The 27,593-nt window shown below is 32.8% G+C and overlaps 1 protein-coding gene across 14 annotated transcripts in view; it reads right to left on the bottom strand.

Moving 5' to 3' along the window:
• Positions 1-27,593, bottom strand: part of Inae (inactivation no afterpotential E) — a 204,326-nt gene that overhangs the window by 6,265 nt on the left and 170,468 nt on the right. For 13 of the 14 annotated variants that reach the window (XM_076784469.1, XM_076784470.1, XM_076761840.1 and 10 more), the window contains 2 exons: positions 22,673-22,805; positions 47-396 (listed from right to left, as the gene is read on the bottom strand). In XM_076784469.1, coding sequence (XP_076640584.1) covers positions 47-396; positions 22,673-22,805 — 483 coding nt within the window. Of the gene's footprint in view, positions 1-46; positions 397-15,334; positions 15,529-22,672; positions 22,806-27,593 lie in introns of all 14 variants that reach the window. The other variant, XM_076761843.1, reaches the window with a different exon arrangement.

The following is a 27,593-nucleotide window of genomic DNA, read 5'->3' as shown; positions in this document are numbered from 1 at the left end:
CCGCGCACGGTTCGTCGTCCAGACGTACAAGTAGTGCTATTCTTACAATTTGCATTCGTCGGTCCTAGGCGTGTTGAGCAATTCGCTGGCCAGGCTGACGTACTCCCATGGTATCCCTCTGGAGTCGACGCTGAGCTCCCGGCCAGCCTGAGGGAACTCCGAAGGACTCTGCAAGGACGTGAAGCTAGTCTCCAGACAGAGTCTGTGCGGCGGTGTACCAGCCAGGTTGCTGGGATGCGATTTTACGGGGCTGGACGACGACAGCAACGCTCTCATTTCCTGTTCGATCTCCATCTCCTGGATCTCGACGGCCTCGCGCGCCTCTGACGCCTCCGTGGACGACGCGTGACCGGAAGCCAGCCTCTGCGGCTTCGCCGGTCCCAGGGTCGTTACAACCTGACATATCCACACGCGTTTTTCCATGTAATCGTTTCATCGATCCTCCGATATTAGTTCCACATTACTTTGTATCGTTAACAATTAAAGGAGACGAGGTCACATCGTGTTTTCAGAAACGAAGAAGTGGCTTTAACCCTAGAAAGACTGAGCCACAAGCTTTCCTATTAAATTCTTGTGACAAGGAGGGTAACAATTTAGGCAAGATTCGTTCAAGCTCATTATTCTTGCTAACCACTGTCTTTTCTTCAGAATTATTTTTTTACTTTTGTGCTACAAAGAGTTCAAGACAATGGTGGAGGCTCTTCGAGTTCACCTACGTCGTCCGTAATTATTTTTTGGAAAACGACCGTTAAAAATAGGTATTTAAAGAGAATAGAAAAGAAGCAATATTGACGAAAAGAATATTCTAATGTTGTAGTAAATTTTACTTTACTTTACGAATAATTTGTAATTATACAGAATGCGCCGGAATTCGTTGTACTATACATCCGAAAAGGGGGTGATTTTTCATTGAAAAGTAAACAAAAAATTTGATATATAAAGTAGTACATTAAAACTTGCTTGTCATGTAATTCTATTACTGATTGTTTCTGTCGATGCTGGTATTTACAAACGGTGATCACGATATGGTTCAAATAACAGAACAGATTTATACACGTTATATTTTTTTCTTTATTGACTTACAAATACTGTTGGAAACGTCTTCCCGTTGTCGAATATAAAATTTTGCTTGATTAAAGAATTCCAAAGAATTACAAACGCGTTTTCATATTTTAATTTTTGCAAATTCTTTTTTGTACACTCTCCTTAATATGACGCCACAAATAAAAGTTAAGTGGTGTAATGTCTGGGTTAGACTGTTGTAAACATCTATTTTATTTTTTTATATGAAGTTTTGAACGAAAAAATTTTGTACTAAATTTTTTGTTTACTTTTCGACGAAGAATCACTCCCTTTTCGGTTGTACCACGAATTCTGCCGCACCCTCTATAGAATAAATTCAGCAAACATAATACTGTATATAACACGAACTTCATTTTAATTAATTATTTTTAATCTAATTATCATAAACTGTTAAACTACTTGAATGCTTCTTACATACTAGCTTTTTGAAGGTAGCATTAAATTGCTTTGCCTTCTTCTTCTAGTTGGTTACTTACCTTTAATTAGACTTATTTTAGCTTCTTTCCCCTTACAATTTCCATTTTTTACAAATTAAGCAATTTCAAAAGCATCGATATATTTTTTAATTAATTTATTGATTAACTCTGATAAAAAGAAGCATCGTGTTTACTTGTGAGAAATATTACAATGAACTATTATAAATAAAGAATGTGCATTTATAGCAATATTATTCACTAATTTTTGAAACATTGACAGAAGCCATTTACAACTATAGACTGTTTTATCACCTTTTTTTTTATTAATATTCTTACTAAATCGAAACTGATTCCTAAAAACGTAAACAACAATAAATAGTATTTTATTTAAGTGAAATAGCATATTTTCAAGATTTTTTTACTGTTATGCTCGACGAGCTCTCGCCTTAGTCTTTCTAGGGTTAATCGAACGATGAGCGCGTGCGATGGTTTCGATAAAATTTTTAGAATGTCGATTTATGAATTAATGAAAATTGAATCGAATGATAAGGGTTAAAGATAGGGATTCGTACTATCGATTTAACCAGTTTTATCAAGTAACTCAAATATTCGATTAAGCGGTTAGTAATTAATTATTAGTGACTGTTATTGTTAATTGAACACGCATACAATAATTGTATTCATTATGTCCACATAAATAATTTATGGTACAGTGAAATTGGGAATGTAGAAACAGCGTAATTAGAGAGTGAAATCGATGACTTGTTATTCGCCATAGCATGTATGTATATTTTAAATATTTTTTAAATAGTAAAGCAACGTATTTTGTTAATAACAGAGGAAATAGTTCTTTCTGACGAAGTTAGCGTAGCCGTTTACATAAATATTGTATTAAATATTTCCTCAAACAATTATGTAGTACCTGCACTTAATTTTAGACAATCCATATGTATCTAGCTATTAATTGATTACTCGACAATGAACGTAAACTCGCAATAAACATTCACAAAGTGACCCCTAGTTTTGATGAAACATTGCAGATTTATGGAACAATCAGAAATAAAAGACACATGTCCTTTTTTAACTGCATTTCAAAATTAGGTAAAACTACTCTCAAACATTTCAGTTCTATGTTGTTATCTTGAAAGTTATTGGATATACAAGGAAGTTTTTTAAATAAATTTTGTTTTGTCTTGATTTTCAAAAGAAAATAACATAGTGTTCGCATTCGTAAAAAAGTATAAATGAGGAAGTCAAGGAGATTTCTACAATTACAATAACAGTTCAAAATGAAGTTACTTGCAGCTAATTGTGAATTTAAAATAAAAGTAGTTCACTAAATCTTCCAAAAATGTTTATCATTTTTTTGAATTTATAGACTATTTTCTATAAAAGATCATCAAAAATTTGTTTCAAAAATTTCCCTATAATTTCAGTAGTTTTTAAAGTTGTATTAGGGGATGAAACTTTGGAGGATCGCTTTTTAATTAAAATTTTTAAAAATTTAAATTGCCTACTCCTACAATTTGCAAAGTTTTATCAAAATCGAAGGAAAAAAGATACTTGCGGATACTCCTTGTCAATTTACGTTAGTTCCACTTAACCGAATAATCGAATATGTAGTCAATTTTACTAATACAAACGTTTAGGATTTTTGGATTCGTATTTTTCGATTGTCCATTGTATGCATAGGAGAAAATTGTCTAATGTGCATCGGTTGCTTAAATCGTACCTCTTCAATTTCTTTATTATTGCTGAATATAAACACAATAATCGAGTAATAAAAAGTATACACTTATCTAAGTGCTACAAACGTTTTAAACATTCAGATACAACTGACACGATTGCTTATCATACTTGTGTAGCTTATAAAAATGTTATTCTGCATGAGTTGGGCAAGTTTTATTCACGAATAAAGAATACAAATTTTACATTCATTCGTATACCGACCTTTGCCTGCGATTAATTAAATGTAAATGGACGTTAGTTTAGAAATTAATCTAAATTTTTTAATATGTGGTTCTTATTGAGAATTTTTATTCTGTTTATTTATTGAAAAAATATTTATTCTTCTCATTAACCGTATTTTTTATTATTCTCATCCACAAATTTACTACATTTAGAGGAGGTACGATTTAAGAAAACAATTGCAAAAGATCGAATAAAGAATTAATTTGGTTTTGGTAAAGGTTTAATACGTAGCAAGGTGTTTAAAAAATCAAGCTACTTTCAATATTAATTTCCCTAGAATTTAACACCAAAAATGGGAGATAAGATAAAATATATACAGGGTGTCCCAGCAACGGTGGTACAAGCGGAAAGAGGGTGATTCTAGATGAAGAAACAAATCGAAAATAAAGAATAAAATTTTTTCATTTAAGGTTTCGTTTTCGAGAAAATCAATTGTGAATTGATTTCAATACAAGTAGCACCAATATCATTAGTATCAACATGATGTACTGTGTTACCTCTGTTTATGGATTTAAAGCAGATTTAAATGAAAATAGGGCATGCAATTTATTTATTAAACTAACTTAATTCATACAAAAATTGTTAAAAATTCCCCATTATGCTACATAATATACATACAACTCTCTAAATTAGATTTGTATAAACTAATGGATTCTAAAGTATTCTATATCTTTAATTCTTCAAATGCCAATGATTCTCGCTTTTGATTGAGGAGTGCGTAAAATATTCTTCTTATACTCTATGGTGACCATGATTGGTCAAAATTGAATAACATACTAAGACAACAAATAAAATTATAATACGTGCTCAGGAAATCATGTGAACTTAAGTATTCCGAAGTACAAAAAACATAATAAAGCCTGTATCGAAATCTATTTATCTAAGCCATAGTTAAATGCGCACGTGCTCGGTGAATATTCACGGTTGATTTTCTGGACAACGATACTTCAAATGAAATAATTTTATCCCTTATTTTCAATTTGTTTTTTCATGTAGAATCACCTCCTCTCCGGTTTTACCATCGATGCTGAGACACCCTGTATATCTGTACAATTTTGGCAAATTTCCCCTAAGCAGCAGTAATGTTTTGAAATTCAGATTTTTAGATTCAGGTCTCGTTGACTGAACATTTTAGATCACGTATGCTCCAGGAATTCCGTTGATAGAGATACTGATAATATATAAAACGTGGTATGCGTATGAAAACTTTTATGTATTCGTTAATTGGATCGATGAAACGTGAGTGTCGTTTCGAAGATTTCTTCACGGAAGAATAACTTTGTCTGCTGAAATATTTACGGTTCCATAAATTGCGCACGATTTTCCAGTCGCGGAGCTTATAACTCGCGTTCTGTACGCTTTTCTGAAGCAATTTCGATAAAAGGCAGACAAGAAGTTCGCGATACGTGGCACGAATACGTCTTTTTCCGGTGATCGTACAAGTTCCGCGAGCTACGCGAACCAAATGAATATAAATTTCTCTGAGCTTCGTTAGTTCGGAAATTCCAAGCAAATATTCGTGAAATATTTAATGTAGATAATGAAGACACGTGATACAGCTCGGCTTAATGCCAAGAAAATGGTGGAAAACTACCCTCGCGCGTATTATAGTATCTGGAAGACAAATTATTTGATTCGCGTAGGATATAAAGTTTCGAATCCTCGTTTTACGTTACGACGTAAAGAGGCTTATACATTTGATCCGCTTTCGTACTCGAACAGATTTTTTTTTCTATTTTCCAGGATGATGGCGGGAATCGTTTACTGATTTTTTGCTTCAAAGTCGTTTAGAAAATTATTCTAGCAAGACTCGTTCTAAAAAAAAACATTCGAGGTTTCGTTTGATACGGTTCGAACACTAATCGTAACTTTCAGATTTATTTTTAACGATTTCAAGATTTCTAGTAGTTCGAAAATTTTGAGTTTAACTGGAATTAGAATTGCAATGATTTTCAAATGTTTCCTTTTATGTAATGAAATTAATTTCCGAGAAACTTTTCGTAATCTATTTACAATTTTAATGAGTTTCTTTTGCTTTTATATATTAATTAACGTGTTTTCTTTATTGTTAGTACACGCGTTTATTGTACTCACAAAATTTAAAAATGTATTTAAGTGCACGGTCTGACTCAAAAATTAAAACAATAATTTTCATAATAATGTTATAATAATAATTAAATATCCTATAACGTTTTTAGATATTTTGGAAACATCTTCGATGCTCTTTCTTCAAAAAACGAAGCTTTTTCAATTTTTAATACGGCGTCGAACTACTTTTCTTGCAAGTTAGAAAGTAAAAAATGGTCAAAGAGAGCCAAATCAGGCAAATATCGTAGGTGGTCCAGCATTATAACTTTTTTATAGAAATTTGTAATTTAGAAAATTCAAGAATCCCAACTCTAAAGACTATAAATGAAAATAAAAGTATGGAAGGTTTGATGGTTGTTCATAATTTGTCAAGAAACAGAGAAATCATTTGGAGCGATTAAGATTCAGATGATACGTATTTTTGATTATTATTTTAGTTACTCTACATATATCTGCCATTATTCAACCAAATGAAATAAAATAAAAATGAAATTACTAGGGCAGTGAATACAATTTTCGACTGCTATTAATCTTGTATTGTCAAGTATGATGAACGTTTTGGAATAAAGTTTTAATTACTGTTGAAGACTTCAGATTATTAATATAGCTCTTCGTATTTAGTGTTTTTGTCATAACTGTTTAACAAAGCTTTCAAGGATCTATGTTTAAATAACATATTGTTTGTTATTTAGACCCTCAGATTATATTGACAAAATTTAGTCATTAAAGCCTGAAACACGTTGTATAAATCAGAGTGAGCATACTTATAAACGAAACTTAAGTACTTTGAACTTGTTAACTACTTTGAACTTGTAACGTGTTGCAATATTGTTTATAATAGAAACACTCTAATACGTGTGAAATAACAAGTGCACCATTGAATTATCGAATATTTCTATGTTTCACACTGTAATTTAACACTAAACCTACCGGCACTGCATGTATACCCATTCCTACCATGATCGGTCAAATGACCAATCTTTCTTTTTCTCTTTTACGAGGCAACATACTTCTAATTTTTACATTATATGTATAGAAACTTGTGTTTTGATGTTTATTCGTAAGATGTTCTTTTTTTTTATGTGAAAAAATTTTTTAATATTCATCGAAAAGAAGATAAAATACCTTTGAAAACGAATTTTGTTCCAAGTCGATACTGTAGTTAGTTCTAGAGAAAAGAACTATTTAAGAAAAAGTGCTGTCTAGTAATTACGCAAACATCCTGTATTTAAATTCATTTTCAATTAAATAAACAATTTATGGTCCAGTTTTATCGTACACTAATCGTACGATCAGTAAGAATTACTGAAACTTCTTTGGGTATGTAGAGTCAAAGTAAATATCAAAATAAACATAGAAGATAGCAAAAATTGTAGTAGGTGATATGATCATTAGGTAAAGGATGAAAAGCCCTTTAAAATGAGCGTTTGTACGAGTCGATAGCTTCATTAGTTCCGGAGATATAGCGATTTTAATTTCAAGTCGATGCGGTGGCTAGTTTCGGAGATAGGTTTCTTTTCGTTTCGTTGTGCGCTCGCGAGTTCATTGATTTCGCGCGCCCGTAGATAGTAAACAATGCGTAGTAAATTCTTGGAAATACTACGCCGAAACTAGGTCACGACAGTCACGTACGCGGGATAGGTCAGCACCAAGCACGTGCGACAAAGAGGTCCCACTCCGTTAGACGAAGACAGAGATAGTCGAATTAAAAAAATTACCATTTACATAAATTACGATATCTCCGAAACGGAAAGTCGGATCGACAAAAACCAAAGGCCATTTTAAAAGGGAGGCTTTGCCGCTTCTAACAATGCCTCAATAATTAATAAAACACTAATAGTTTCGGAACTGCACGCATCTAAAGTTTTTAGTATTTTTAATATGCGTTACTAGGCTTTCATAAGGCGGAGAGTCAGACGTAGCGGAATTTTAAAAATTACGATTGTCTTTACACGATGATACCTCCGAAACGGAAAGTCGGATCGAGAAAAACCAAAAGCCATTTTAAGGGGAGGCTTTGCCGCTTCTAACAGTGGTTTAATTATTAATAAAACACTAGTAGTTTCGGAACTGCACGCGTCTAAAGTTTTTAATATTTTTAATGCTCGTTAATAGCCTTTTCTAAGGCCGGGAGCGGAATTTTAAAAATTACCTTTTACATAAATTACGATATCTCGAAAACGGAAAGTCGGATCGACAAAAACCAAAAACCATTTTGAAGAGGAGGTTTTGCTGCTTCTAATAATGCCTCAATGATTAATAAAACACTAATAGTTTCGAAACTAAACGCGTCTAAAGTTTTTAGTATTTTTAATACGCGTTGTTAGACTGTTCTAAAACAGTGGGAACTGTAAATTCTCTCCTTTCGTCTTTACTATACATATATTTCCTATTTACATCGGAAGCTAACCAGAATTTGGTACCAAATGTCCAGTTTTTTACAAAAAAACATAAATCGTTCAACCGGTCAAATGACCGGTCGTGGTAGGCAAGACAGACTACATATTTTTCTCAGAAAATAAATAAGATTAGAAGTAAATATTGTAAAATTCATTGTACTTATACTATAAGAAAAGTCGTCAAGTTAAATGGCGCTAAAATAATATTGTGTGTTAGAAATTCTAAACAAAATTTTAAAAATGGTCATTCGACCGGTCGCAGTAGGTTTAGTGTTAAACAAATGTAATCATCTTTGGATATAGAAAACTTACATGGCAGGCAACCTGTTGTAAACAAAAAAATGTTTCGAAGAAAAAAAAAACTGAAAGAAGTACAACTACTTTTGAGACACACCGTGTACTAAGAATCGTTTTATTTCTTAAAATGGGCTCAAATGCATAAATCTCTTTACCGGATCACGCGATACAGTGGAAAGATGAGGTTTTGTACGACGAAATCAGATGTCTGCAATGAAAGAGAATGATTACGATTGACAACAGAGAACAACGCGCTCGAGTACCGAACGCTTCGTTATGATATTTAGCATGCGAATCAACGTAAATCGCGACGAAATTAACGTTATTATGTACCTAAAGAACCAAATGTACAATGACAACTGTGGTGTACTAAGTGATGCGTGGTGCACATGCATGAACGACTGTGACAAGTACCATTCTCAAATGATCGACGATCAATGTTCTGCTCTATGTCGCTTATCTACGGCTTTATCGTTACAACACCGCTATTAAGTTTCTTTCTGCGCATCGTTTAACGATCTCATACGTACTACATTAATCTCTACGTCGACTTGCACCACGCGCGTTTCTCGAACTTCGGAACAAGGGTGTATCAACAGTTTTCCGAATTTGGTTGATAAAAAACGATGGACGAATCTTAAATTTCAATGACTACTGCGATCCACATTTTCTGACCTCCAAATTTTTTATTCTTGCTCCATCGAATGGTTCCAATTCATAAAAAAGGATAAGAAAAGTGTACTTCAAGAGCTCTGAAATAATTGTGCCTAAAATCAAAGTCATTTAGCTCAGTTGTTATTTTTATTCTACAGGGTGTTCGGTCATCCCTGGGAAAAACTTTAATGGGAGATTCTAGAGGCCAACATAAGACGAAAATCAAGAATACCAATTTATTGATTGAGGCTTCGTTAAAAAGTTGTTAACAAAATTATTAATAAAATTTGTCCACCTACACGAATTTTTTACTCACAAGTGCGTAGGATTTCGGGGGTATGCCTATTCACCAAAAATGATTGTAATTGACACCCGCAACCGAAAATAATTTTTTCAGAACGATTTGAAATTTTTTTTTTTCGTCGAAAAATTTAGGCACCTACCCCCTGTCGATTTTTTTTAAAAATTCCTTTTTCATTTTTAGTAATTTTGTTTGAGGCCCTATAGAAAAGTTGTCTAATACTTTTTTGTAGGTACCCATGAGCTCTACTTCAGAAAAAAGTTTTATTGAAATGTATTCACAATTGTAGGAGTTATGGCTGTTTGAAAATTGGATCATTTTTATGGGGTTTTTCTCATTTTGCGGGATTAAGGACCAACTTTTCGAATATTTTTGCGATTTGTACATATTCTCCGCCAAAATACGCGTAGTTTGCTTTTTTAAACATTAATATCGTCCAATCCGTTCAGAAGTTATGACGTTTTAAAGATTCGCATGAAATTTCAGGGAAGCATTTCTGACCTCACATTAGATTTTCGGTAAGGAATTTTTTCCTCGAAACTGGGTAGGATTTCGAGGGTATGTGTAATGACCAAAAATGATTATACTTGATCCCCGCAACCGAAAATAATTTTTTTAGAACGATTTGAAATTTTTTAATTTCGCCGAAAAGGTCGGTATGCAACTTTAAACGTTAATAAGTTTTTAAGCCTCAATCAAGAAATTGCTGTTCTTGATTTTCGTCTTATTTTAGCCTCTAGAATGGGAGATTCTAGAGGCTAAAATGGGTTTTGGTACCTCTAAAAGTAATAGTATCAATAAATGTTGTTGTTGAAGCGCTAAATTGAAATTTTGAATTTTAAAAAAGATGTTATCGTTATTAATTTATCGCTTTAACGAAACATGTAATTCAAAAGTATTGTCAAACTTCGTTAATACATGAATTTGAGTTAAGGGTAAGGTAACAGTAAAACATTCTCAAATTATTGAATTTATAAATGAAAATAGAAACATTTAAATTCAAAATATTTTTTATCTTAAATATTTTTTATCTAAAAATGTTAAATATTAAGAGTAAGTGTGCGTTTTACCATATTTGATTAATCATATTACAAATTTTGTTTTACTTTATTCAATCATGAACCATTGTGATTAAGCATTGATTGTCGATGATAGTATCATTGAAAAATAGACTAAATACCAATGTATACAAAAAAGAAAAAAAGCAAATGAATAGTTGAACAACTGTGGTAAATGATCTATGTGTAAAAATGTAGGTTTTTTATTACCACAAACCATTTCATTTTTCACGTATACAATATTTATAAATTAGAAAAATTCAATGAAAGGCGAGCAAAAAATTTGTTAACAGATTTTTGATCGTCTACGTCTAACTCCCCTCAAAATGGCCCTTTTGGGAGTCGATGTCACGATCCCAATGATTCTTCCATTACTGTAACGCCTTCCGAATGACCTCTTCCTTCATGCAGTTCAGCGCGATCCTAATCTATTTCAAAATTTCTTCCACCGTGCCAAAACTCTGTCCCTGGAGTTTTATCTTCGTTTTAGGGAAAATGAACTTCCCTATTCTACTACTTTAGCCATCTATGTGTTTCATCTTTTCTAGAACGAAGACGAATCTCGAAGGACCAGAGCTGAGACGAATTGGGAAGATACGAGGATCGTGCTGGAATGAAGCAAGAGTAGTTTCGGAAAATACTCCAACAATGGCAGAATTGCTGCAACCGTTGCATCAAATCCCATGGGAGCTATTTTGATGGTGATGGTAGACCCCAATCCCAAGGCTGGTTTGTCGCTAGTTATAGAACCAAGACGGAAATTTTTGATATACCCACGTGTTTCGAGTGAACGCTCGTGGACGTAATAACTAAATAATCGTGATCATGAGTATTCGCATGCGATAGAATGCAACCGAAGGTGACGTTGCGAATTAACTACAACAGTGGCGGTAGTCAGAGTCATCTGTTCGTTGGAGCTTATAAGTCGCTGTAGATTGGACCGTTCGTGAAAAATGGTTACAAGCCTTTCATTGCTGCAACGATTCTTGCTTCGAGTATGTATTTAATATCTTTTAAGATCGTATTGATAGAAATACATCTTTCAAACGTTATTGTTGACTTATTGAGTATAAGTACCAATGAAAAAAAACATTTACGAAAACATATTTTAACTTGTATTTATATTTATTTGAATATCGTGTAATTTTTAATACGTTGACTACCAGACCAAACCCCTCAAATTGTCTACGAAAACGAAACTTTGTTTTTAGATAATTGGAACCCAGCTTATCCATTATTAATCAGAGTATTTATTTTTATAGCGTTGTTAAAATCCGACAGTACTATCTAAATTCATTTTTTTTAACATCTAATCTTGAAAATTCATTTTTTTAGCTTCTTAGTGAAAACTTATGTCATCTATATGTGGATGACGTGGAAGTCAATGTGTTAAAGCATATAGTTAAGACTCGAGTAAAGTACATTGACATTTTCTATAATCTCATAATCAGCAATAATTGATTTGTCTAATCTGGCATATTTTCAAATTATAGTTAATAAAAATACACTGTATAATCTATAAGGGTTTCGATATTATTAGATATTTCTAGATGTTGCATTTATAATTTTATAAATAAAATGGAAAAATAACGTATAAAAAATAAACGTCATTGTTAATAAACCCAATAATTTGATACTTATAAATTAGTACTCGACATTATTTTTGTTTTACTTGAAGCTACATGATAAACAGTAAAGGAAATAAACAAATTTTTATTATCTTATCCGAAAAATTGTAACGTTTTTCTGGAACATCTTTAAATGCCATTATTACATTCAAAGACATTTATAAAAATCAATTTGAATGGTTACTTTTATATTAATTATTTCATTTAAATAGATGAACCTTCCTAATTGAAACAGTATTAAACCTTGAAACCATAGACAATATAAACACATTTAGGTTCGTGTAGCAGCAATGAAAGGTACTTGAAATAATTTCCAAAAATCGAACATATCTTCAGCGACGTCGCACCAGTGATGTCGTTTCTTTAACCCATTGACATTTTAATTTTTCTTTCTTACTTTTACTCAAGAAATCGAATGAAAAAATAAATTATATTAATACATCGATATGTTACAAATTATAATAAATTTATTTTCAATAAAGGTGAGCGATTAAACACACAGGATGCTTCATTAGTTACATACTTATATATGTATAATACATGCTGTCGTTTCATAATAATGAGTAAAAAATAATTATGAAATGATGATGATATCGTGATCGTCTGAGAACTGCTGATGGATGAACCTAATTGCACCGATCGTTTCTGATGACTGTCGATGCCAATGGGTTAATCAACACTATTTTCAAATGTATTATTATAATTTTGTCGTTTTAGTTCTTTTGGGGATACTACATCAAGTGATAAGAATATTTAACCCTTAAACTGCTGTTAGCACTGATAGTTGATTAGTGTACTGCGTTTTATGAATGTAGTAGGGTACTCCAAAAAATACTGGGTACTTTTAATCACTCTATTCTCTATTATTTTGAAATTGTCTATAGAAAATTCATTTTAGGTTGACGAAGAAAATTGTATATCCTTCATTTGCTTAAACTTATCTTAAGGCTTTGATACTTTTACATTATAATTAGAAATAATAATTTATTTTTTTGCCACCAACTGTTTTTTTCAAATCATTTTTGTTGAACCACCATGTGCATAAAAAATTTTAAAATTGCTCCAATGTTTATACCGTAAAGCGTTAGTAAATTAATGTATCGCAATATTTTCTGGAATACTTTAATACATGTATAAAAATGCCTTGTTTTCTAGTCTTGTGCAAGTAAATTTTCAAAATCAGTTTGAAACGTTTCAATACAGATTTAGAATTGTCTTTAGTATCATCGACAAAGATATTAACACAAAATTATATAACTTTATTATAGAAGTGAACCAATTGATTTTACTCTAAAAAAGTGAATTGTAACAAATATTGTGATTAAATTAATGGTATAAATATTGACTATAAATAATTAGAATTTAATTAAATGGATGGGAAGAAGATTGAGAAATATTGAATATTCTTGAATATTTGCTAGTGCAAGACTGATAAGGAGAGGGCAAGATCTTCGGGTCACCGATTTTATCAAAACTATGCACAGTTGCAGATTTTCTTATTTTGTTCACGAATATATAGCATTGTGGGAGCAGGTGATCAATGGCTATCGAGATATTTGTGATTGAAGCTTTATTATTTGTTGAAATATAATTGTAGCTTCACCATTTCACAAGTGTATCGTGAGGTTGGTAGTAACGACGAAATTTATTTACAGTAAAATTCCGATTATCCGTTATTATCCGTATATTTTCGGTAAAGAATTTTTTTCTCGAAAGTACATAGGATTTGGGGAGTATGTCTATTCACCAAAAATAGTTGTAATTGACCCCCGCAACCAAAAATAATTTTTCCAGAACGATTTGAAATTTTTTTTTTGCCGAAAAATTTCAGCACCTACCTGTCGATTTTTCTTAAAAATTCGTTTTCGATTTTTAATAAATTTGTTTGACATCGTATGGAAATGTTGTCTAATACCTTTTTGTAGGTATCCATGAACTCTACTTCAGAAAAAAATTTCATTGAAATATATTCACTGTTGTAGGAGTTATGGCCGTTTGAAAATTGGACCATTTTTATGGGGGTTTTCTCATTTTGCGGGGTCAAGGATCAACTTTTCGAATATTTTTGCAATTTCTACATATTCTACACTAAAATATGCGTTATTTGCCGTTTGAAACATTAAAATCGTCCAATCCTTTCAGGAGTTATGACATTTTAAATATTCGCATAAAATTTCAGGAAAGCATTCACATTAAATTTTCGATCAAACATTTTTTTCTCTAAAATGCGTAGGAATTCGGGGGCATCTGTTTTCATAAAAAATGATTGTAATTGACCCCCGCAGCCAAAAATAATTTTTCCTGAACGATTTGAAACACATGACATTTCAGGGGAATCATTCATTCATGATCAGACATTATATTTTCGTTAACGAATTTTTTTCTCGAATCTCGGTAGGATTTCGGTGGTATGTTTATTCACCAAAAATTATTGTAATTGACCCCTGCAACCAAAAATAATTTTTTCAGAATGATTTGAAATTTTTGAATATTGCCGAATAATTTGTCCTGCTACCCTATGTCAATTTTTCTTTAAAATTTGTTTTTCATTTTTAATAGATTTGTTTCACGTTCTATGGAAATGTTGTTTAATACTTTTTTGTAGATATCCATGAGCTCTACATAATAAATAAATTTCAATGAAATACACTCACTATTGTGGGAGTTATGGTTGTTTGAAAATTGGACCATTTTTATGGAGTTTTTCTTATTTTACGAGAGTTCTTAGAAGGGGTTCTTAAAATATCTAAATATTTTTCATCAAAATACGCATAGTTTGCATTTTGAAACATTAAAATTCTTCAATCCGTTCAGAAATTAAGATTTTTTAAACATATACATGAAATTTCCGGGAAACATTTCTGGGCACGCATTATATTTTCGGTCATGAATTTTTTTCTCGAAAATACGTAGAATTTCGGGGGTATGTGTATTCACCAAAAATGATTGTAATTGATCTCTACGACCAAAACTAATTTTTTAAAAAGTCTGCACCTAGCCCGTCGATTTTTCTGAAACATTCGGTTTTGATTTTTAATAAACACAACCATAGTAATACAATTTATTATAAAAAAAAATGAAATATATGAAATTCATGCGTTTTATTCGTCAACTGTGTAGATGCATGTATATTTTAATTAATGAATATTATGCATGAAAAGCTACCATTATAATTTAACAAATACTAAAGCTTCAATCTCAAATGCCTCAATCACCATTGAGTATCTGCTCCCATAATGTTACATATTCGTGGACAAAATGATACAAATGTGTAAAGTAGAATGCTTTGCACTCTCCCTGTGAGAATAAAGGCGTTTTCGTTACTCCATCGCAAGCCAAATTATATTCGCTCTGCGAATCTAAAAGTAAACAACGACACCACTGGCGCGGGGACCAATATGAAAAATACACCTGATGAAGCCTGGAAAGGTCTATGTACCTTGTGTCGTGGCGAGAAGAGTGTGTGGTGGCATGGAGGTCGGCGTCGCGGCCGTGCAAGGTCGCCGATGTACTTTGATGGTGGAGTACGACGTGTTGCTGATCGGGCCTCCACTGGGTCGCTGGGTCCGCTGCAACCGTTGCATGCGTTGCTGCATCGGCCTCTGCAGCGCCCCGATCTCTGCACGCTGACACCTAATCCACACCACACACCCTCAGCCACACATCCTCTAGTAAAATTCTCGATTAGCCACCGATTACCGAAGGGGCACACGTCGTCGGCTTTACTCGTTGTAATTTAAATACTTCGCGCTCAAGCCCTCCTAGTCTAGCAAACAGCTAACTTGTGACATTGGATCACAACGTATGAAATGTCTGTTGATGGTCACATATTGTTTACAAATCTAGAAATGGAGATATACTAGCGCTCATAATATTAGGATACTCTTTTGGGTTATTTTAAAGATCGAACACTTCCACGCCCTTAAATTCAGTTTTCTCAAACAACTTTTTACACTTGGAATTTGAAAACTGTCCGCTATCTAAGAGTTAATATCTAAGTTCATCGACATCAGGTTTGGTCCACGATTTTAACAATGATTTTCATTAACAACAATTTTTGCCAACAACAGGATTATCCGATCGTGACATTGGCAGACAACATTCATCGATTTTTCTATTTTATTTTTAATTGCAGGACACATTTGTATAATAATAATAGACGTTTAAGTATATCAATCTGTTTTGTTTAATTATATTCGTAAATTTATTCTTCTACATCAAGAGAACGCAAACGGAATCCAAAGGCTGGTAATTCATTCACAAAAATATTTTCATACAAATAGATCAAGAACATTTCATACGTCACGATCCAACAGATTAACAGGTTGACCGCCATATTTGTTTCCCGTGTCTAGAAATGTTCTCAACAGTTTCTCAAAAGCGTGAAAAACTATTCTTTGTACTCGTCACTTTATAACATCGTTAGCGATACCCAACATTGTTAAAAGTTGAATCAGTTATTCTAAGCGTTCGAACATGTAAAGTCGAAGCGCCGGTCATCGGTGACTGTCGGGTGGCAGTCAACGCGTTAATCGTCTAAGCTACGAGGCGGGGATAAATGGCCGAGCAGGATCAAAATATCGATATCGTCGAGGAGATAGTCGAGAAGTTTCGAACAGTTTGCAAACTCCCGTTGGAAGCACGCGCGACGATCGGTTGTTGCAGTTTCAATATTTTCCGTTTGACGGAAGATGATTGATCGTCGGAAGTTAAACTGGCTCGACGCTCGACGGCTCGTGCAATTCTTCCGAGTTCGTTGGCAGGAAGAATGCAACTATATGCGCGTCTCGAACAACAGCAATGTGGGGTACTAAAGTTCAATCATCTACATACTTCCCGTGCGTTGAAGCGTCAACTCGTGAATAATCATCGACACGCCAGCTTACAACGTCTGCGCCAGCAGCTTTGAACGGGTGCCAGCGTTTCGTTTGACTCATTCAAGGTCTTCTTGCGGTCTAAGTCAAGTGTTACAACTAAATGGCGAACTACTTGGAATGCGAGAAATTCGACGGTTACGTCATGCAAAGCGAGAACGGACGAACGGCCATTTCCTGCGGCCGCCGAGGCGTTTGCGTGACCTGGAAAAGTGCTTTGAATATTAGTGTAAGAGACTCGATACTTTCGACACACGGTCGATATTGCCGACACGTCAGCGAAAACATTATGAGAAAAAGAAATAATAATACAAACGAAAGCGACAAGTACATATACAGGCTGTATCCAAATATATTTCACTATATGATCGCACTAACATGTCCCATATTTGATCTTCCTTCTGAGTTATAACCATTTCTTTGCTGTAGCAATATGCAGAGCTGCTTACCTTCGTTGAAAGTGCTCCAAGTGGCCACTTTCGACCCAAAAATTCAAGCTACAAATATTTTTCCATAGTGTTTCCCAATCTTTCAAATATTCTAAGTATTTTATCTAATCTCCTAGCAGTCTTCTCGTAGATGTTGCTCGAGTACTTCAACACTGATGATGGATGTAGAATTACCAAATGATAATGGTTCCCAAAATGAAAAACCAGTGGATTTAGAGTGATGTGTAAAAATTCAGTAAGATTTTTTAAAATTTTCTTCTAAAAATAAAAGACGAAGATATTTTTATTACTATTGGGTATGAAGATATACTGTGTTAAAAAATATTGCAAACAAGACGAACGTTTTTCATTATTTTAAATGTGATTATTATAACAGTTTATGTACTCTCTATTGATAACGTCACATAGCTTCCTATGCAACGTGTTATGTATAGATTATACAGGGTGTTCGGCCACCCCTGGGAAAAATTATAATAGGACATTCTAGAGACCAAAATAAGACGAAAATCAAGAATACCAATTTGTTGATGGAGGCTTCGTTAAAAAGTTATTAACGTTTAAACTTCTGCTTGTACTGAATTTTTTTCTCGAAAATGCGCAAGATTTCGAGGGTATGGCTATTCACCAAAAATGATTATAATTGACCCCTCTAGCTAAAAATAATTTCTTTAGAACAATTTGAAAAAATTTTTTTTCGCCGAAAAATTTAGGCACCTACCCCTGTGGATTTTTCTTAAAAATTTGTTTTTCATTTTTAGTAATTTTGTTTGACGCTCTATAGAAAAGTTGTTTAATACTTTTTTGTAGGTACCCATGAGCTCTAGTTCACTACTAAATTTCAATGAAATACGTTCACTATTGTAGGAATTATGGCTGTTTGAATATTGGACCATTTTTATGTGGTTTTTCTCACTTTACGGAATCAAGGAACAACTTTTTCAATATTGTTAGAATTTCTACATATTCTTCACTAAAATAAGCGTTATTTGCCGTTTGAAACATTAAAATCGTCCAATTCGTTCAGGAGTTATGGCATTTTAAAAATTCGCGTGAAATTTCGTGGGGCGATTTCAGGCCTTACATTATATTTTCATAAGGAATTTTTTCCTTGAAAATGGTTAGGATTTCGAGGGTATATCTATTGACTAAAAATAATTGTAATCGACACTTGCAACTAAAAATAATTTTTCTAGAATGATGTGAAAATTTTCAATTTTCAGGGTAACAGATAGTTATGGTCAGACATTATATTTTCAGTAGTGAATTTTTTTCTCGAAAGTGCATAGGATTTCGAGGATATGTCTATTTACCAAAAATGATTGTATTCGACACGCGCAACGCAAAATATTTTTTCTAGAATGATTTGAAACTTTTTAATTTAATTTTTCAATAACTTTTTAACGAAGCCTCAATAAAGAACTTGGAATTCTTGATTTTCGTCTTATTTTGGTCTCTAGAATCTCCCATTAAAATTTTTGCCAGTGATGATTGAACACCCTGTATATCAAGATCACTGAATGTCGAATCGGTTACTCTTTGGAGTCAAATTTTGATTTTGGACGAAATTTGGATGTCTTGTAGTCTACTAATGCATATGTCTCGAAAGATTTTTCAAAATTTTACAAATAGCTGATTTTATAATTGTTTAAAAAATAATGCTATTTTTTATTTAATTAACGCTTACACTGAAAATAAAGAGTTATCGTGTGAAATTGCCATGGAATTAACCTTAAAAGTGATTCTTATTTAGTCAATAAGAACAATTTAGTAAAACGATATTATGTATTTTCAAAATTTTCAAAAGTTTCGACCGTATGATTCGGTGCACTTCAGTAAAATTTTTCTACTTGGAAAATGTGATTGTCCGTTGGTTTTAGGTTGCACATACAGTGTCAGATTACATGTGAAATGTCATGAATATACAAAAACATGAAATCCACTTTATAAATCTTAGGGACTAAGTAATAAGTCTGAATACTGGGCTGAAATGCACTAGTGTAACGTCATGCATAAACTACATAATATAACATAAACGACTCACAATCTAATGGTACTTTGTCCGCTAATTAAAATACAATTTAATACAATCAGTTATACTAGTAGACTTTGTAACTATTGTTGAAGCAGAATAATGGTTGGACCTCGGAAGTAAGGTCAAATTTGGCATACGTTTAAATAAGAATTTTCTTTATTGTTTTCAAATTCGACTAGAATATAGCTTGGATAATTATTTCCCTTATGCATGTATTATTTATGAAATATCAGCTTCGCGTTAAACAATAGAAGCAGCAATCAAACATACAATATAAATAATGTAAACAATGATTATCATACACGCTGTACTTTACTTTCAAATGCTTTAAGCACAGAATTAGGAAGCGATATCTAATAAATGAACAACAACATCTTTATGGTACAAAGTATATTGATCAAAGTAGCGTACATTGCAAATTATACAGAATCAAGTTGTTACAATATGCAATCAAAACGACCATCGAAGGATACAGGGTTCGAGCACGATTTCTTTTACAACATTCGCCTAACTCGTCTAATGGGATTCCGTTTCTCGCACGAATGGTATCGTGTATAAAAAATATACCACAGTTGTTTGTGCGAAATAATTTCGTTAAGTAGTTTAAGTTAATTTATTGCTTTTTCGATTACAGCTTACCTCGCGCGAATAAATTATCCGTACGATTGATTACGCGTACAACTCTGTTCAGTCGTTTTGGATGCAGTAAAAATCAAAGTGAAAGAAAAACTCTCAAAAGGACACAAAACTAATGGAACGAAAAAAAAAATAAAATTATAGAATCACGTGGGAAACTACTTATATAATTGTTTGCAAATGTTACAGTAATTCATGCAGTGTCGAGGGACATGCGTGTTAACTGTTTTATTGATCTTAGCTGCAACTGAAACAAAAGTAAGTGTAACGTCCAATACGGAAACTTTCAACAACTTCTTACTTCATATATTTTTGCGTTAATGTTATGCTAGATGTTGAACAAAAATAAGAAAACACAATGTACACGATCTCCGCTGTAAAATTATTCCTGTTAAGTAAATGCAACAGTAAAAAAAAAACGATAACAACATACAAAACAAAAAGAAAACAGAGCACTACTCTAATTCAACAAAGACTACAATTACAACCACTTCGGCCGTGGTTTCTCCTGTTGTAATAAATAATCGTATACAGAAACGTTTACGCAATAAATTAAGTGGAATTCATTCTATTCTAAAGCGTACAAGATTACTGTGGTTCTCTTTTCAGTCGGAACAGTAGAATTCGAAATAATCGGTATAAAAAAAAAAAGAGTAATTATTTATTTTGGTAACTACATCGTCGATTTTGAGAACTTCGAAGTATGTTAGAGGGGGAATGTCACCGTCAAGAAAACGTACGTAAGTATGACTATCGCTTTTTAACGAACCTTTGCACAGTGACAGTGCTTAAAATATTGGAGCTAATGAAACGTGGTTTGGACGTAGAGGATTAATGGCTTAAAAGATGCTTAATTAAATTTCTAAGGGATTCTTTATCATTGGTAATTTAAGCACCGTTGGCAGATAAATAACAATTACAAATGACCTGAATTTGTTTTTGTTACCGATAATCATTATCAAATGCTACCCTTTCACTTTTTCCTATTATGATTTGTTTCACGTTATTGTTACTATCATTGTGCAAAAGTCTATTAAAAAGTAAGCATCGCAAGTATGTTTCCTTGTAAATATCATCGATGATTAAGGGTTGCTCGAACCTAGTTTTGAGATTATATTAGAAGATAAGAGGTTAAATAATATTGTTTACTCGTCGTTATTGTTTTGAAGCCTGATTCAGACCGAGTCCTTTGTTGATTTGAGGTTTGACTAAATATTCGTTCAATAAATTCATTAAAGAAAAGACTTGTTAATCGGATGATTAAACAAAAATAAAATTTCTCTGAAATTTAATTACTAGATTCAATTGGTTCTGTTAGTTGAAAAAAATTATTTTAATCAGAAAACACCAAGACGCTCCAATAATCGTACTTTTGACTTTACGCAAGCATCAATGATTGGACAAAAGAGAATTTAGTCACTGGATACAAGAAAATCGAACAGAAAAGCTTCGTAATGATTATTTATTTTTGCGTTTTAGCATAACAGGGTGTTCTGTAGCATATAAGAACCGATTCAGCAATTAATTTTGCACATAAGAATAATAAAAAATATTCGTATAAATGCATATCCTATTTGAAGTTGTGTTCGAGTTAAAGCGAATTTTATGTTGGAATAATCGTGTTTCGGAAGTTGAATATGTAAATTAATTATTTCGACCTAACCATTTAAAGACAGAACCTAGTATCTGATTAGTTGGGCCTTGCATTCTAATTTTGTAAACAATTCTTAATATTATATCCTATATGTGAGTCTTTGAAGGACTAGGTTACTAGAACGTATGTTTATATGACTGTGTTTATTGTCTTCATATGCAAAATCCATTGCTGAAACGGTTCCCATATGCTACGAGACGCTCTATGAATAGTTAAGAAGCAGACGGTAAAAGCTACTTGAAAAACTGGTTAAAAACAACGTAGTGTATCTACGAAATCAATTATATTACGCTATGTACTGTGCATTTGCGAGAAGTTGGCTAGTGGGGCGGCACAGGGGGCAGGGCAGTACTCCGCTTGCTCTGCCCATCCCCACTTTCGTCGTTTCGCCCAATGTAATAGGACCGTGAGCTCGCCAAACTCTAGAGTGGGGGACCAATCGGACCCGCATTCTTTCACTAGCCACCTTCTCGCGGACGCACAGTAGCGTAGTAATCAAATTAATTACATTAAGCCATTAAACCCACAGATATTGCTAAATGCATCAATGAAAAACTTTAACAAATCATCGAGACACGTCAGATTTCTAGTACATCCTCGTACTGTAATCGAGATTTCTAATAATCTCGAAAACCAAGGGCCGAGTGACCATTATTCTTCGCTCTGGAACGTGAACCTTTTTCCGTTAACATACTTCGAATGAAAATCGTCGAGATCGTTAACATCAGAAATAATTACTTACAAAAGAAGAAAATAATAAAAACAATAACGTGTCGTTGAATCGTTCGTCGATCTACGTCGGTCGACACTGGGTGTCGAGCGTGTCGCGTCATCAAGATCCAGATTGCGTATCCTTTCGTTCGTGTACCTCGACATTGACAACAATGGTTTCCGGGACATTGATCGTGGCAATTTGAATTTCCGTATTACCGGCGTCGCAATCTTTAACGTGTCCATTAATCTGTGCACCGGCTAGCACGTTGTTCCGAGACTTGTCCGCTCCCCTCGGAACATCCAGATCGTTCGCAGTTTCTTCCAAGAGCTCGTAATTACCGGGTCTTACCGAGGGCATTCGGCTAACCGGCGTTTGCGACCTCTTTATCTGTCCGATTATCGGATCCGCGTGGCTTACCTTGTTCAATGCTTTCAGCATATTGTCCGGCATGTGGTCTTGTATCATCACTGGGCTTATCAGCACCTCGTCGAAGTCGCACGGACCCGCCCATAGCGCCTGATACACCGGCTCGCGTTTGTTCAACATTTGTCTGAAATCGAACAAGAGAACGACCGTTCTGTATCGCGGGCATTCAACCACTTCGCGCGAATCTTGAGATCGAATCGACTGCCGTGTCTTCTATACAGAGACCATGACTATTGTAATGGAAATTTTGATCAAATTCAACTACAGCCATTACAGTCGGGGACAAAAGTATTAGCTTGGCTAGTTTTTTAGCAATGCTTGCCATTTTATAGTCTCTAGACTATCTATAGCAACTTCAGTTTAATTTTTGAGTGGACAAAATCAATTGATAGCAGACACTTAATCGTACTTATTGTTTCAATATTTTTAAGATTCCTTTTTACTTTTATCGTAAACATTGTTTCAAAGATGAACGACTTGAAAGTATTTAAATATTTAAATGGACAGTGAAAATGTTAGGTCGTCCCATACGTTTGTGTCGAGTTTTGAACTACAACTTAAAGTAATATTTTAAACATATAATGGAATTTTATGAAAAACAATAAACCTCTTCTTGTTCGACAATTTTCTCCCTTTCCTTTGGCGAAGTCACTATATCGTCGCTACAAAACTTCTTTGATTAAAATGTAGTTCAACGCTTTTCCTAGAGATTTTTGGATTTTATTTCTTATAAGGTTCGACTTTATTATACAGGGTGTTCGACCACCCCTGGGAAAAATTTTAATGAGGGATTCTAGAGGCCAAAATAAGACGAAAATCAAGAATACCAATTTGTTGATGGAGGCTTCGATAAAAAGTTATTAACAATTAAATTCAAAAATTTCAAATCGTTCTGGAAAAATTATTTTCGGTTGCGGGGGTCAATTACAATCATTTTTGGTAAATACATATACCTCCGAAATCCTATCCACTTTTGAGAAAAAAATTCAGGAAAGTGGATAAATTCGACAAAATCAAAAAATTTTAAATCGTTCTGGAAAAATTATTTTCGGTTGCAGAGGTCAATTACAATCATTTTTTGTTGATAGACATACCTCCGAAATCCTACTCACTGTCAAGAAAAAAATTCGAGAAGATATGAAATTCTTCAACAAAATTAAAAAATTTCAAATCGTTCTGGAAAAATTATTTTCGGTTGCGGGGGTTAATTACAATCATTTTTGGTGAATAGACATACCCCCGAAATCTTGCGCATTTTCGAGAAAAAAATTCAGTAAGGGCGTAACTTTAAACGTTAACAACTTTTTAACGAAGCCTCCATCAACAAATTGGTATTCTTGATTTTCATCTTATTTTGGCCTCTGGAATCTCCCATTGAAATTTTTCCCAGGGGTGGCCGAACACTCTGTATATTAAGAAGAATATTCATGTAAACTTCAGCACTAACAAGAAAATTTCGTTTCGTAAGCCAGTGTGGATTTCAAACTTCAAGCTTTGATACAATATCTATTTCTTTCAAATTTCTATGAATTGTCGATGTTAGTATATTTAAAATTTCAGAAATCCTCTGAATTGACAAATTTTGTTTATTTTTCTATTAAATTATAAATTTTATCCTGATTTTTCAGAATATCGAACGGCACGAACTCATGGGACGATCTAATAACTATCGATAGAGATTAATCAAAATAATATTATTGTCATAGTATACACGATAAGAAATGGCCGAATACTTTTGTGTCTTTCATTTTACGTTATATATTTTCGAAACGTGCACTTTCCTTTCCTGTATCATAATTGATTTGAAAACCTTTGTATAATATATTAAAATGAACTAATATAATTTTTAAAATCAATATTCATTAAAACTAAATTTTGCTTAATCAACTGTAAATAAACTTTATTTATTACGTACCTGTATGGCATATAAATTATTTGCTAAAGAACTGAAAGAAACATTTTCATTTTTATACAAGTAAATTGCGTTTAATGAATAATACAATTGTGAAGAGACAAAAGAAGTAAATGGGCATCTTATAAAACACAAAATATAAAAATATTAATATTTTGTATTACTACCTTTTGCCCTAATTACTGCCTCCAAACGTCGTGGCATACTATTTATTAAGTTTTTAATATAATCTTTGTTTATAGTTTGCATATTGTTAAAAAGTGTGGCGCGCATATGATGGCGCTTTACGTTGGAGTACTGGTCGATCGTAGGGGAATCCCCCAAGAGAAATTCGCCACGCGGTCGCTATCGAAACAGTTTTATTTCGTTGTACATTAAACCTAGATAAATTACGTTGTATATTATTATCAGACCACAAAAAGATCTATCCTGCTTTTCCAATGGAACATAACATCTATTATACACCATAAATTTTCAGTCGAATTCAAATCTGAACTCTGAAATGGCCATTCAAGTAATTTTATACAGGAATCCACAAACAATCTTTTAGTAATTTTCGCCACTTAGGATCACTATCTTGCAAGACAAATTCTCCGTTAAGAACCATTTCGACCTCTTCTAAATTTTCATTTATAATGTAAATATATTGTTCTGCATTTATAATTCCATCTATTGTACTAAAGTTCTAATTCCATTCCACGATACGCATCCCCACACCATTAGTGCTCATCACAAAATTTAACAGTCGATGTAATACATGATTTCTTGAACTTTTCATTTAATGTTATTCAAACTTGACACCTTTTTTTAAGCTGTCGCAATTCAAATTTGTTTCTATTCGTTCATATTATTTGTTTCAAAATGTCATTGACATATTTAAATATTTTTTAACAAAAGCTAAACATATAAAGGTCTTCTAGCTTTTCAACCTAAGGTCATGTAGACTTTGTCTTACTGTTTTCGTTGATACATTTTTTAGTGACTGTAAAATGTTTCGCGATGATCTCGTCAGCTTTTTCGAATAATTCAACGATCATCTTGTGATGTACTGCATCACTTTCGTTCACAACGATTTTATAATGCAATAAAAACTTTTTATACATTTTTTGGGCGGCACTTTTTGATACAGTAAATTTCCAAGCTATCGTATAATAATTTATGCTTCTACAACAATCCGAAACAATAAAATTTCGAACTTGTAGTGACATTTCTTTCGTTTTTATTATTTTAATATTATTTAATAAACACTTTTGTTCTCATAAATGTATAATAGACATTTATTTACACATTTCGATACAAAGTAACACGTTAATTGAGGATCTATTTACTTTTGTCCTTTTATAATTGCTTGTTTTTTTCCATTAAATGCAATTTACTTGTTTAACAATGAAAATATTTCTTTCAATTCTTTATCAAATAATCTACCATACAGATACGTAATAAATAAAGTTTACTTATCTAACAAAAGTATTATTTTGATTAATCTCCATTGATAGCTATTTTCACGACCTGTCCACTTACTTTTGTCCTCGACTATATATTTTCTGCTTAAAATAATTTTTGTTAGAAATAACGATTATAATGGGCGAAAATTGCGTTTGGTCACAAATAACAATTATATTTAACTAAAATAATTTTTGGTTATGAACACCTATTATTGATGAGCAGAATTTTATATTAGTTGAGAATAACCACTATCAAGAATCAGAATTTCATTTTGGTTACAAATAATCAGCACTATGTCTGCTTACTCCCGACTGTTGTCAATTATTATTATCATTATTAGATTACTAGTCGAAAATGGTTATTCGCAACAAGAAATAATTGTTGTCGGTAACCAAAAATAATTATACTAACTTATAATCATTAATTAGTAACCACAACACGTATGTAGAAGTTAATTTTTTAAATCATTGCATTTTTCAAAAAGTTCTTTAAAATTTGACGATGACTACCCGTTGCGCGTGTAAAAATCTATTTTTTACCGATGTTCTCCTATCAAATTTCTGACATAACTATTATTTTTGGTCTCTGCTTCTACGAGTAACTAAAATCGCTACGCTAGGAACATGCGGTCCGATGCATTCGAAGATTGGAACTTTAAAAACTTGAGACTTTCTATAATACGCCTGGTGATCTGCTTACTTCGATCGAGTCAAATATCACTGTTGTTCTTAACTACGAGAGGAACCGTAAAAGGCAGAAGTTATTTAATTTAGAGGAAATTTTTCGATACGGATGAATAGTATTTTTAAAGCCATGATTCTTGATAGTAGATTGTAAAGTGAAACCAGGATAGTTTTTAATTTATGCACAGGATATTTTAGAACTAAAATATCTAAAATTGACTAAATCAAATGAAAAACGTTAAACGAATTATATGTTCTATCCTCCTTAGCTTTCGAGTTATCCGATTCGAGATATGATGAAAAAATCAAATTCATGTATTAATGAAGTTCAACGATATCGTACGTCCCATGTTTTTGTAAATAAAAACGTATGACATGTCATAATAAATAAGAGTTGGGAATGTTTTATTCACGAATAACGAATACAAATTGCTAATTTTACTAGACTTGAAAACGTTATGACTTCGTTAATAATTCGAATCTCATTTTAATATTTTAGTAAAGTATTCTTAATGGCTTGAAGTTTCAGAAAATTTGCAAAGAAAAAAGTGATAATGTCCCCTAATTCCTGTTTTTATTAAGATATCAATATTAATGATAATATTAATACTGCTTTTCAGCCGTATAAATTACTGAATGAAGAAAAGAGTAACATCAGTAATTGATGAGTGAAGAAAGAAGAAATGCATGCTTACGAAGTTCAAATATAGGACAGTGAAAAGCTGTGACCGAGAAAGAAGCAAATATGGAAAAGATTATGATCGCTACATTGCTAATAGTAAGGGTTTGATAGACCTAAGATGCAGTTCCATTGATGACATAAAATTATATTCACCGTAAGTGTATTTCTTAAACAAATTAGGGATCAACA

Source organism: Colletes latitarsis, chromosome 3 (genome assembly GCF_051014445.1).
Source record: "Colletes latitarsis isolate SP2378_abdomen chromosome 3, iyColLati1, whole genome shotgun sequence".
Classification (NCBI taxonomy): Eukaryota; Metazoa; Arthropoda; class Insecta; order Hymenoptera; family Colletidae; genus Colletes; species Colletes latitarsis.
This window is presented reverse-complemented; position numbering and strand designations above follow the sequence as displayed.